The sequence below is a fragment of the Sus scrofa genome, chromosome 16, assembly GCF_000003025.6.
Source record: "Sus scrofa isolate TJ Tabasco breed Duroc chromosome 16, Sscrofa11.1, whole genome shotgun sequence".
NCBI classification, from domain to species: domain Eukaryota; kingdom Metazoa; phylum Chordata; class Mammalia; order Artiodactyla; family Suidae; genus Sus; species Sus scrofa.
Genome location: NC_010458.4, coordinates 20372776 through 20385479, shown reverse-complemented (window position 1 = coordinate 20385479; position 12704 = coordinate 20372776). Strand labels below are relative to the sequence as shown.

General features: G+C 48.3%; 1 protein-coding gene across 1 annotated transcript in view; it reads right to left on the bottom strand.

Annotated features, from left to right (window-relative positions):
* The window catches only part of RAI14 (retinoic acid induced 14), a 167119-nt gene that overhangs the window by 50367 nt on the left and 104048 nt on the right, over window positions 1-12704 (bottom strand). The window contains 1 exon segment of the mRNA NM_001128462.1: window positions 11598-11728. Coding sequence (NP_001121934.1) covers window positions 11598-11728 — 131 coding nt within the window.

Here is a 12704-nt window from a genome sequence, read left to right as displayed (position 1 = left end):
GGTCTTACCCCGAAGGGGATTTGAACTGTTGCTATTCAAGCCCATGATGGCTGGCCAGGCAAGTTCTATCAGAGTAATAACAAGCACAGCTCTTCTGGTTTCTGACTGCTAGGTGAAATATACATTTGGAGAAAATACAAACTCACGAGGCTCTTTTTAGAAGACTTGGGATGTTCTTTAGGCATATTCGTTCATAGGTGATTTCACTCCAACCAAACTTTTCCTGGCGCCCTTCACGAGCACCCCAACTCCTGATCCCAAAAGAGCTGGTCAGCCCTGCGAAGTTGGGAACACAGCAGGTGGGCCACCGCCATCAACCTCCAATCCCTTCCACTGCTTCTGCAACCAATCTTCACTCTTCAAATGAGGCAAACCTCAAATAAATAACCACACACCAAACCCTACCAGCATGAGACACACCCAGAATTCCAGAGTATTAGAAGGTTCCAGAAGGATTAAACTGGCCCTACAACTTCATTTCACAGATGAAGACACTGAGGCTGAGAGAAGTTAGGAAATGTGTAAAAAATGAGGACGTGGAGTTCCTGCCGTGGCGCAGCGGAAACATCTGACTAACATCTGTGAGGATGCAGGTTCGATGCCTGGCCTCACTAAGTGGGTTAAGGATCCGGCGTTGCCATGGGCTGTGGTGTAGGTCACAGACGCAGCAGCTCGGATCTGATATTGCTGTGGCCGTGGGGTAGGGCGGTGGCTACAGCTCTGACTTGACCCTGAGCCTGGGAACCTCCATATATCACGAGTGTGGCCCTAAAAAGAAAAAAAAAAAAAAAAAAAAGATGAGGACTTGACTGCTCTGCCCTGATTCTAAGAGCCGTTCCCCCCTGCTAAAACCATATCTCCCTTTTTTCCTTTTCAAGCCCTTTATTTCCAAGAGAGGGGTCACCACGGTCCAGGAGATTCAAATACCTCTTGATAACAACCAGCTCTTCCTAATCCTTTGAGAGCTTCAGCATTTCCCAAACACCTAAAATCGCCTACGCTTCAACTGCATTCCTTTCGTAAGACATCTTTCTGGAGGGGGAAGAACACTATTAAATCATAATAAAACAAATCAGGGAACTTAAGTATCTTAGAATTAGGATTTAATCTGAAATCCTTCCTTTGGCACTGCAGGCTCTACATGAGGAGGTCCTGGCTCCCCCCAATGACCCCACCTTCTGGCTCTCTCCCCATCACTGGGGCCCATCAAGCACCTCTGGGCACTTGCCTTGCTGTTCCCTCCACTAGGAGAGCCGTTCCAGAAAAGTGTGTGGCCTGGCACCTCATTCCATCCAGGAATCTGCTAAATGAAAGGCTCTGCTCAAAGAGGCCTTTCTTTCCCAGGTTTATTCAAAGGGGCCCCTGGCTGCCGCTTTTTCCTCAGCCCTCCTGATGCATTACCGAGGTACCTGGTGACTGTCTGTCCGCCCCGTAAGCCTGTATCGTCCATGCCTTCCATGAGGGCAGGGACTTTGTCTTGCCTACTGCAACTGTCCTAGCACAGAGAAGTGACTGGTTTTTTTTGGTGGGGGGGGAATAATATAAATCTTTAGTTTTGATTTTGTTATTTTCATCTGAAGTGTCTGAGTCTACTGTAACTAAGGCACATCTGTAAACTGGCACGACCATGTTTTTCTCAGGCTGTGATATAGGTACTTGAGAGAGAAGCTGGGTCCTCCATGGTGTCATCATAAGCTGGATTTTGCTTCCCAACATCATGTCATCTAGTGGTTTTCAAAGTGTGGGCCCCCCCCCAGACATGCAGCATCCCTGGGAGCTTGTGAGAAATGCAGATTCTTAGGATCCTGCCCAGATTCAGGGGAGGAGCCCAGCAATCTGTGTTTTAACAAGTTCCCCCCTCCCCCCGCCCCACCGAGGTAATTCTGATGCATGTTCAATTTTTAGGACCACTGGCAAAGTAGGAAGAAGCAGGAACCAAAAGTCAGGACTCTTGGGGTTTGGTCTCAATCCTGCCATCCCTAAGAATGGGACAATCAAGTCACCCACAGTCACCAGGCACAGTTTATTCAGCTGGTCGCTGAAGTCTTTTTCAGCTCTACAAGTCTGATTCCAACTGCACCTATGAGTGGTCTTATGGCCTTTATTTGTTCCAACATCTACATTCTAATGAGGTCACTGAGCTCAAATGAGGCTTCGCCACACAAGGAATATTTCTGTGGGACAATCCTTAATACTAATAGTCTCGGATGCCCTTTGCAGATTATAATCTGAGGGTAGGGAATGCATCCCTGTCTCACAGCTTCTCGTCAAAAAAGCCTTGAAAAATGAAATTCTCCTCTACCAGTAGGGATCAGCTACGGGCCCAATCGCCTCAGGCAGGGAAGTGCCGGACCTGCCAGGCTGTCAATTATTTCAAAGGCAGCTGCAGCAGGGACACTGATCCCTGCCTGATTAGGAACTGAGAAATGGAAACATGTAGCCTTCTCCTACTCAGTGTTTCAGAGAGCTGTCATAAAAGGTGACTGACATAAAAGAAAGGCTGTAAAAACAGCATTACTGTCCTTCAAGTGCCCACGATGTGTGAATGGAATCAGCCGTGCTGTTTCTGGGGACAAAGATCTCCTGGGGACAGGCGAGAGGAGGTGCTGAGATGAAAGATCACAGAGTCAGAACTAAGAACCCCATGACTCTTAAGCGGGAGCTCTTTTTCTTCGCTATGATTCAGTTTCACAAATGCAGTCTGCAAACAGCATTTGGGCAGTACGAAAGCTCCTTTTGGGCAAAAGATTTGTCCTTATATTTACAACAGACACCCCCATCCCCCAGACTCTGGTACGTAGAGCCTCAAACGAATGATGTGTACCAATCCCCAAATCTTCCTGACCCACACTTTTCTCGAACTACTCCAGGATGACGGAGAGCATCCGATGAGAAATAGCTGAGGGAAATGGACGTGGTCTTTAAAAGGGGTGACACGGGAGTTCCCGTAGTGGCGCAGTGGTTGGAGAATCGACTAGGAACCATGAGGTTGAGGGTTTGGTCCCTGCCCTTGCTCAGTGGGTTAAGGGTCTGGCGTTGCCGTGAGCTGTGGTGTAGGTTGCAGACGCGGCTCGGATCCCGTGTTGCTGTGGCTCTGGCATAGGCCCGCGGGTACAGCTCCGATTGGACCCCTAGCCTGGGAACCTCCATATGCCACGGAAGTGGCCCAAGAAATGGCAAAAAGACCAAAAAAAAGGGGGGGGTGAGAGAACAAATTATCTGTTGAATGAAGGACACAATGAAAGCCCTTAGCCCAGAGGTGGGCACTCAATATTAACACGATTAATAACAATCTTTGTCTTATTTACTGGGTAAGATTGAGCTCTACGCCTGACAGTCTAAAAACAGGGAGAAGATAAATACACAGGTAAGTAACCAAGACCCATCACATCTGAGATGGTTTAAGAGAGGCAGTGGTTAACAGCAAGCTCAGCTACTTTGGAAAGTAGTTAAAGAGCTTCATGAAAGAGACAGCAAACATTTAAGACAGGCCTTGAATGACACCTAAGACTCAGTAGCATGGGCAGTTGGGGGGGTGGCCTTTTTTTTTTTTTTTTTTAAGGGCTGTACCCAAGACATATGGATATTCCCAGGCTAGGAGGGTTCAATTCGGAGTTGCAGTTGCAGCCTACACGACAGCCACAGAAACACTGGATCCAAGCCACATCTGTAACCTATGCTACAGCTGAAGGAGGCCAGGGATCAAACCTGCATTCTCATGGATATTAGTTTTGGGTTCCTAACCTGCTGAGCCACAACAGGAACAAATGGGGGGGGGCACATTTTGGAAGGTGTGAATTTCAGGGACACAGGTGAAGAAGCAGGAGTGTTTCCAAAGGGCCCACACAAGTTGAGCGACCTCATGGGCCTCACCCCTGGAACCGTCCGGTGGTGGCCAGCATGAGAACCTCCCGCCCTAGGTGCTCTCTGCCCTCCTGGACTGAGAGGAGGTCACTGTGCAAGTGAGCTGACAGCCACACCATCTGCCCCTGTTCCGCCCTTGCTCACAGCCAACTCCATTTCCCAGGCTCTCCTGACCTCTGCAAACAGGGCAGGTCAGGAGGCCCGGGAGGAGCGGCAAAGCCAGACCGCTGCAACCCTGGGCAACAATGAGCCATGCGAGTGTCTAAAATCCTTCCTTCTCAATCTACTTAATCCAGCTTTGCAAACAGGTTTTAAATGAAAAGCCTGTGATCCCACCAATATTTTAATCAGTGTCGTTCTTAATCCCTAAATCCATTCTCATCAATTTGTATGACGTCCCTGGTTACAAATATTCCTTCTAAAGAACAGTTAATTTTATTTCCATGCACAAGCTCATGTGTACGTGTGTGTGTGCATGTGCATGCGTATGCTGGAAAAAAATCCCCCCGGGCTTCCTGGTGGGAGCCCACCTGGACCCATCACGGGGCAAAAACGTGTTGGGCAGCTTTGGCCTCAGAACCTGGGGTTTCAGTGCGGAGTGCCTAGCGCTGTGGTTCTCAGTTTGGGCTGATCATTCGAGCCACCCTGGAACAACCCCATGCCCAGACTGCAGCTCACACCAACTACACAGGTATCTCTGAGGGGGACGCCCTGCACTTTTCAAAGCTGTCCAGGTGATTCTAGTAGGAGTCAGGTGGAGAGCCACTGATGTAGTGTCAAGTGGGCCCGTGACCTTGAACTGCCAGGATAAGCTCAGAAGGAAGGGGAGGAAACCATGACCACGGTGGATAACCTCCATCCACGCCGTTACCAGCACCTCCTCGGTCCTCCGCTTCCCCTGCCCCCACCCACATCCTCTAACCCATTCTCTCGTGCCTTCCAGCACAGCTCAGGCAGGAAGCCGTCCTTCGCTATCATGGTGCTCCGCCACCTCATCCCATCTTGAACCCCTTCCAGTTAGTATTTTATGATTTAGCACGTGGTGATGCCCCGGCACGTCCACTGGTCTTGTCCTCTCGGTCAGATGCTCTGCATCTTACAGACAGGACCACAGTTTCTCCTCCTTTTATATGTGCTTATGGCAGATTTGGGGACATTTTAAGCAAAAAAGTTTGGAACATTGCAGTACCTCCCAACTAAAAGCAAACGCTTGGGGGGACATTTGCACGGTTGGGACAGATGTTCCGTCACCTTCAAAAATTGGCTTGACCAAAAGCAGAGTAGAGATGCTATGCAGCCATCACAGCCTCTGTTCATCCTGCTGCCAAATATTAACAGGATTTAATATTAGACAGGACACAGGGTGACTCTGCCTGGAAGGCGATTTTGCTGGGAAGGAGGCTACAGTGACACATAAAGTACACAGTAGTTTCAGGAGAATGAATTTGGCAGCCGTGTGTGAGAGGAGCTGGAGGAAGGTGACCAGGTGGTAAGGTCTTGATTTCCAAGGCTGAAGTGCTCTGTCCCTATTCTGAGAAAACAGGAAGAGGCAAAGCGTAGTAAGTAAGTCACTGGCCAGAGAAGCCCTTTCTCATCCTGAGCTGCAGAATTCATGGATGGCCCCCCTCCCCTATTTTATAGGGACGTTCCACCGAGTCATCTAAAAACACTCGTGCAAGTTCTTGTTTCCGAAGCCAAAAAAAGATCAGGTTTCTGAAACGTGGGCTCTGGATGCAGACAACATACGTATCTATCTCTCTACACACATGCCTGGGTGGTATTTCTTTAAAACGACAGTCCCAGCAGTGATTTTATTTAGTCTGGTTGTTCCTAAAGCAAACACACATAGCTTTAATTGAGTGCACATCCAAATGTGGGGCAAACCATCTTGAAACAATTAGACTGTGCTATGGGGAGAGGTCTTAAGGCAACAGCACCCTCCCACTGCCTCACCTCCACTGTGGAAAGAGAACAGATGGGCCAAGGGAAGCCACGCCGGACTCCATAAACACAGCCCGCAGCTGCAACTCGTGGCCCTGCTCTATTTTCTTCTCTTCTGACCTGACGCACCGCTCTTCTTGCACTCTTTCCGAAATGAATTCCAGCCATCCACTTGCTTTTGCTTTTCGAAAACCTCTCTTTGATCAGTGTTTTAGAGGAAGGGCATTTTCAGACAAGGTTTCTTATCTCTCCCTAAAGGAAATGTTCCAGGAAGAAACTGAAAAGTCTGAGGAATTGACCAACCACCCATCTGGTTATTGACCTTGGGTTATGGGGCTTCTGGAGAATGTCTGCCAAGAGGGCGCCCTCATTCTTGGGACCTTCGGGGTCGTCTGGCTCTCTGGGTAGCGAAGGCTGAGTGTTTCTCTACTGCAAGGGCACTGGAAGCTGGGAGAGGCAAGCGCCAGGTTGTGATGTTCACCAGGACAGCTTTTTTCCTCCTGGACATCTAGTGAATTCACCCCAACAGCTCTCTGTGAGCTATCACCAAAGACAGTGGGTTTCTCCGTAAGCGCCATGCTGCAAGGTCACTTCCACCAGTACCAGCCAAATGCCTCTTCTGTGCCTGAACAGTGGGAGAGACCAAGCCAGCCACCCAAATCACACAATATCCGTCCTCAGGGAGCTTCTGTGTGTTGCAAGAGATTCAAGTCATGCAGAAAACAAAGATCTTCTTAAAGCTTGGTGTCTGCTGTTGTAACAACATCAAGCTCTAAATCAAGATTCTAGTATTTCAAAGAGAAGAAAAATCCAAAGACTGAGCACATCAGGGAGGAAGGCATTCTGAACCAGAGAACCTGGGGCAAACATATGGATGGGCTTCCGTGCAGGGAGGGCAGGGGGCAGACAGCGCCACCTCCTCTGGAAGGAAGTACGAGAGAACAGGGAGCTGAGGTCGGGCAGGGCCACCAGGAGGTCCTGGAAAGCCAAGATCAGGATGCTAGGCTGTCGGACAGTAAGAACACTTTGTGCATTATCAGGCAAAATGACGAAATGGGTTATCCCAAACACTCTTAGAAAAGCGCTTCCAAACCAATTCTGATATGGAGGTGTATATACATCAAATGGTAAAGTTCCTGTTGTGGCTCAGTGGGTTACGAACCCAACTAGTATTCATGAGCATGTGGTTTTTATTTTTTTGGGAGGGGAGGCCCACACCCGCGGCATGTGGAGGTTCCCAGGCTAGGGCTGCATCGGAGCTGTAGCTGCTGGCCTACACCACAGCCACAGCAACACCAAATCTGAGCTGTGTCTGCGACCCACACACTTCAGCTCATGGCAGCACTGGATCCTTAACCCACTGAGTAAGGCCAGGGCTCAAACCTGCATTCTCATGGATGCTAGTCAGATTCGTTTCTGCTGAACCACAACGGGAACTCCAGGATGCAAGTTTGATCCCTAGCCTCACTCAGTGGGTTAAGGAACCGGTATTGCTGTGAGCTGGGTGAAGGTCGCAGACGTGGCTTGGATCCCATGTTGCTGTGGCTGTGGCATAGGCCTGCAGCTGCAGCTGCAGTTCTGATTCGACCCCTGGCCTGGATGCATATGCCACAGATGCAGCCATAGAAATAAAAATAAATAAAAAGATAAATAAATCAAAGGGTAAACCTTCACGAGCAGACAGAGAATGAGGCAAGTCCTGTCAAGGATCTAACTTTCAGTTGTGTGATCTAGTCATACCCTTTGGAAACACGTGCAAAACATTCGATAACCCATCCACCATTAAACACTGGCCTTGCAAGCCCCACGGGGCTGGGTGAAGCCCAGAGCTCCAGCAGGACGGATGCACCGCATTGGTCTGTCATCAATTCAGGATGGCTGCTAGGACAGTTCTCAGTTCACCTGCTACCACACCAATGCATTTGGGAAGAACAGAACCAAGAACACTGGAGTCTCCGGAGCTTGAAGGAGACACAGGTACACTCAGGCAGGAAGGCACAGATTAGACTAACCCGAACCCAGGAGTGCAGGCTTCCAGCAGCGGGAAGCCTGAAGCCAAGGGAAGAGCCCTGCTTGGGGCTCCCTGTGACAGCAGAACGCCTGGCCCCCCAGAATCACATGGTACCAGAGGGAAGGAGAGATGGTTTCCCACCCCACCGCCCCCGCCTTGTTCTCAATACCAAGACTATTAGATGTGAATGAAAATGTGAAGCCAGATAGACTTAATTCCACGGTGCCTTTGAAAACTACATTCTTATGGTTATCAGTTAATAGTTTTAATCATCAAAAGGAATAGCTCGAGCAGAGAAGTGAAATGTTGGCAGATGATGACTTGAAAAAATAATGACCTCTTCTCTTCTTTTTCTGTAGAGTTCCTCAAGCTTTCTCCTTAAGTGTCACTGAAGGCAAAGGTGGGTTGTAAGTGCAAAGATACAGATGATAGAATTGGTTCTAGAGTTAATTCAGGGAGAGCTGTATCATGTGGGCCTTAGTTTTAGCATCTTCCAAATGGAGGTGTTGTTTTTGTGTTTTTTTTTTTTTTTTTTTTTTTTTTAATAACCGCTGTGGGCACTTCTATAGCTGAACGTGAATAGAATGAATACTGACTCATGCTACAATGAGGACCAACCTTGAAAACATTATGCTAAGTGAAAGAAGTCAGAGACAAAGGGCTCTGTATGCATGATTCTATTTATAGGAAATAGCCAGAACAGGCAAATTCATAGAGACAGAAAGCAGATCAGTGGTTGCCAGGGCGAGAGGAAGGGGAGGTTGAGGAATGTCACTCTTTAATGGGTATGGGTTTCTTTTGGGGTGAGGGAAAAAAATTGGGGGACGAGATGATGACAGTGGTTGCACGGACGTAATGCCACTGAAATGTATATTTTAAAATAGTTAAAGTGGTCAATGTTATGATATGTATTTTTATACTGAAAAAGAGAGAGAGAGAAGACAAAAGAGTCTGGCCAGCTACTCTATAATAATAAATGTCTTAAAAGAAATGGCACAAGTTGATTAAGGTGGTCACGATTGTGGTGAAGCTGCTAATCCAAACTTTTCCATCTTTTTAAAGTGAGCCTTGTCTTGGATGAAACTATCCCAAACAGTTCTGTCCCCTTCCTCCGGAGTAGCTATAAAAGGTTGTCTTGTACAGACACCTTGCAAAGCCAGAATGAGAGGGGGAAGAGCCAGGAAAGCTGTATCATTGTACAAATAATACCAAAGCACCATGCCTGCCACCAAACACCTCAAGACAGGCCTGGGTGTGACCTCTGCCACAGTGGCTCAGGCAGCACTGGCATCATGGGAAGAGGTTAACTGACACATCCAACAAATATTTATTGACTATCCACTACAAAGAGAGCCGATGGCTAGATGATATAATTACAGCAGCAAACTACAAGGTCAGAGGACCATCTATCAAGGAAATTACAATCTAGAGTCCAAGAGAGATAAGAACAAAAAGTCACCTAACTGTTGAGCTGGCAAGTGACACAACAAAATATCAGCCAACACCCAAAGCCCCCTACTCTTGGGCGTCCTGAGAACTGAGTCAGAGCTCGCAGGGATATGGCCCTGTGCCTACACCTGAGAGACAGGCCTCTGCCAAGGAGGAGGTCAAACCCAGACTGTGGGGTGGTGCTCAGCCTGGGGTGACTGGCAGAGAGGACAAGCCCAGCTCCCAGAGGACAAGGTTCTGCCGTGAACAAGAATGCTCTCCTCTTCCCTTTGTCTACCAACTAGCCTGGTCCCTACAGAAAGCTCAGCCTCATAAGCCATCCTGAAGCTTCCAAAACAGCAGGGTGGGTGCCTATGCTATGGGATCCAATAGGTGCTGAGAAGAGGGGTTAAATGGACAATACCTGCTAAAATGTAACAATCTTCAGACAGTGTGCCTTGTATGCTTGATACCTATCCTTCAATCTAGAGTCAATCTAGGTGTTTTGTTTTTTTTTTGTCTTTAGAGCCGCACCCGCGGCCCATGGAGGTTCCCAGGCTAGGGGTCGAATTAGAGCCGTACCTGCTGGCCTACACCACAGCCATTCCAACAAGGGATCCAAGCCGTGTCTGCAACCTACACCACAGCTCACGGCAACGCCAGATCCTTAACCCACTGAGCAAGGCCAGGGATCAAACCTGCAACCTCATGGTTCCTAGTCAGATTCATTTATGCTGAGCCATGATGGGAACTCCAAGAATCAACCTAGTTTCCAGATAATGGTTCTCTCTGGTTGAACCCCCATGGGATACATTAAAAAATACTGATTCCTGGGCCTCTCCCTAGACCAAAAGATTCAAAATATCTGAGGTGGGCACCAATTTTTTTAAAAAAGCACCCCAGGAGATTCTAGGGCTGGAACTGCCAGGATTGAGCTGCCAGGACTGAGCACTACTAACCTAGGTCAAGAAGGGAAGAGACTTGGCTCTACAAGGGCCTACTGTGGGCTTGGTGCTGTGCAGTGATGTAGGAACAGTACCTATAGCTATGGGTGCCCTGCCCTCACCCTCTCAGACATTCTGGCCATGAGTGTCATGGCCCATAGGAGCAACACTCAACCTTGGAGGGACAGGGGATCAGGAGTAGATACCCCAGTTTCCTTACCCCTTCAGCGGGATTAACTCTGAGGCATAGTCTAAACCTGGGGTAAGCAAGCTAGTTCTGTAAGCAAACTAGTTAGGATGTTTAGGCTTTGTGGGCCCTATTGTCCTTGCTTTACTATTCAAATCTGCCTTTGCAGCACAGAAGCAGCCACGGACAAGGCTGAAGGAATGCCTATGGCTGCATTCCAATAAAACTTTATTTACAAAGACAGACAGTGGGCCATAGCTGGCCACCCCCTGCCCTAAGTCTGGGCAGATTCCCAGACGTTCTCAGTGGGAATGAGTCTCAATTGCCCAGAGCAGTAACCTGTCGATAACATGCTTTTTAGGCTAAGGTCCCTACACGCTCATTGTCCCAGACACTCCTACTGTGTGTGCTCCAGGGGAGCATGGGCTGTAAATATTATCTTGCATTCAAATCCCCACCTCACGGCCTGCTTCTGAGGGCAACCAACCAATGTCAGTTTCTTGTTCTGTTCTCCTAACTACCCTAGTGGATGAATGCTATCATCTCCACTGTATAGTGAAGAAATTGGGGTTCAAGGACTGCACAGCTCCTAAGTGATGGAGTCCAGATGAAAAGTCTATAAAGTCAATAATCTATAATATGACCAGAGAAAGGATGGATGCATACAAATAAACAAGCAAATACACACCCCACACACAGACAGACAGACAGACATAGAAATACTTAGATATACAGTTTTAATTATGGTGGGCAAGAGCACAGCTTATGGCAAGTCATAAGCAAAACTCATTATTTATGTATTTACAGATCCATGTGAAGGAAGGGGTTTTAAAAGGAATAATATACATAATAAGGTTTAAGGTTATGAAAAAAATCATTTTCTCTTTTATGCTGTTTCTAATCGGGGAAAGAATTCGTTTCCCACCTATCAATTAAGTGGTTGCAAGCTGGGTGAGATCTTTGGTTCCACCTGGGAACAAGTGCAGCCATTCAAGGTAAAGCCCAAATGAGTAATCTGGAACTTGAAGAGAAAGGAACTAGACTAAAATATCCTCCTACATACTCCAAGGTAGGGGGCTGGGGTGCGGGGGGGGGGGGCGCATCAATTGCCCAAAAGTCCCCCATAGATGCACTTGCAAAGCTCCCCTAGGGATCCTGAGAATTCCAGGGAACATGGTGAGAACCCAGAAGGGGCAGTTAAAAGACAATTGCTTTAGCTTACGCGGTCTTGCCCTCGCTGTCATGCTTGGTGGCGCTGGCCCCCTTCTTGCCCAGCAGTGAGGCCACCTTCTCCGCGTCTCCGTGCTCCACAGCCTGCAGCAGCCGGTCATCATTCTTGTTCCACTCGTTAGTCTGTGGAGCAAAGAGAGATGCAGAGCTAGTGAGTGACCGTGACCATGGCCACCTGCCAGCTGGTCCTCCTGCTCCCCAGCCTCCTGTGGCTCAAATCAGCACCTGCCCCCAAATGGGCAACTTGAAAAAATACCTTTCCCTTCACCATGGAGACACCCAGAAAGACTGGTTTCCCAAAAGAAAACATCCACAGTTTGATGAAATAGCAGCCAGACACCAAGCTCTGAAATAAAGCAACGTCTTTCAGCTAAAACGGGGACGACAACTCAACTTAAAAAGACCAAGAGGCCAGTTTACACATTAGCTTATGTCCAGCTGGTTCCTCGGAACACTGACCTTCGACCTGGTCTGCAGCTCACTGGGCTCATGGTGTTACAGAACCAACTAGCCACCAGCCCAAGGTTACCTGAGGGTGTAGGCACGCACGCTTCTCCACCTGCTTTTGTTAGCACTCTGTCAGGTCTGTTTACTGGACTCAGAGTTTTGAGTTGGCTGCTGATTTTAAGTAGCTGTCTAGGCTTCGCGCTCAATGGAGTATCACCAGAAACAGAACTTCCTCCTCCACAAGCTATCACACATCAAACAGCCCTGAGCAAAGCGTCAGCCCCGACAAAATAATTCTGCGAAACGCTGTAACAATAAAGCCTTCAGATGCATGACAACTAGGTTTCTATTCCCGTGAAAGAAAGAAAGGGTCTCAATATGACAGCAAAAAGAACCTTGAGTACTGAGAAGTGTCCAATGTGAAAAGGCAGTAGTGAGCCATTGAAGATTTAGAGCAGAGGAGAGAATAAACTCAGTGATGGAAGAGTCATTGGGAGGTGTATAGGGCATGTGGGATTCACGGACGGAGAAAGGATCCTGGGACACATCCAAGCCCCTGGGAAATTCTGCAGGCCCAGCCTGCCCTCCAGACACCCCCACACCCTACCTCTTGCTAAGTGTCCTTTCTGGCCCCTCCAGCTGTGTATATCAT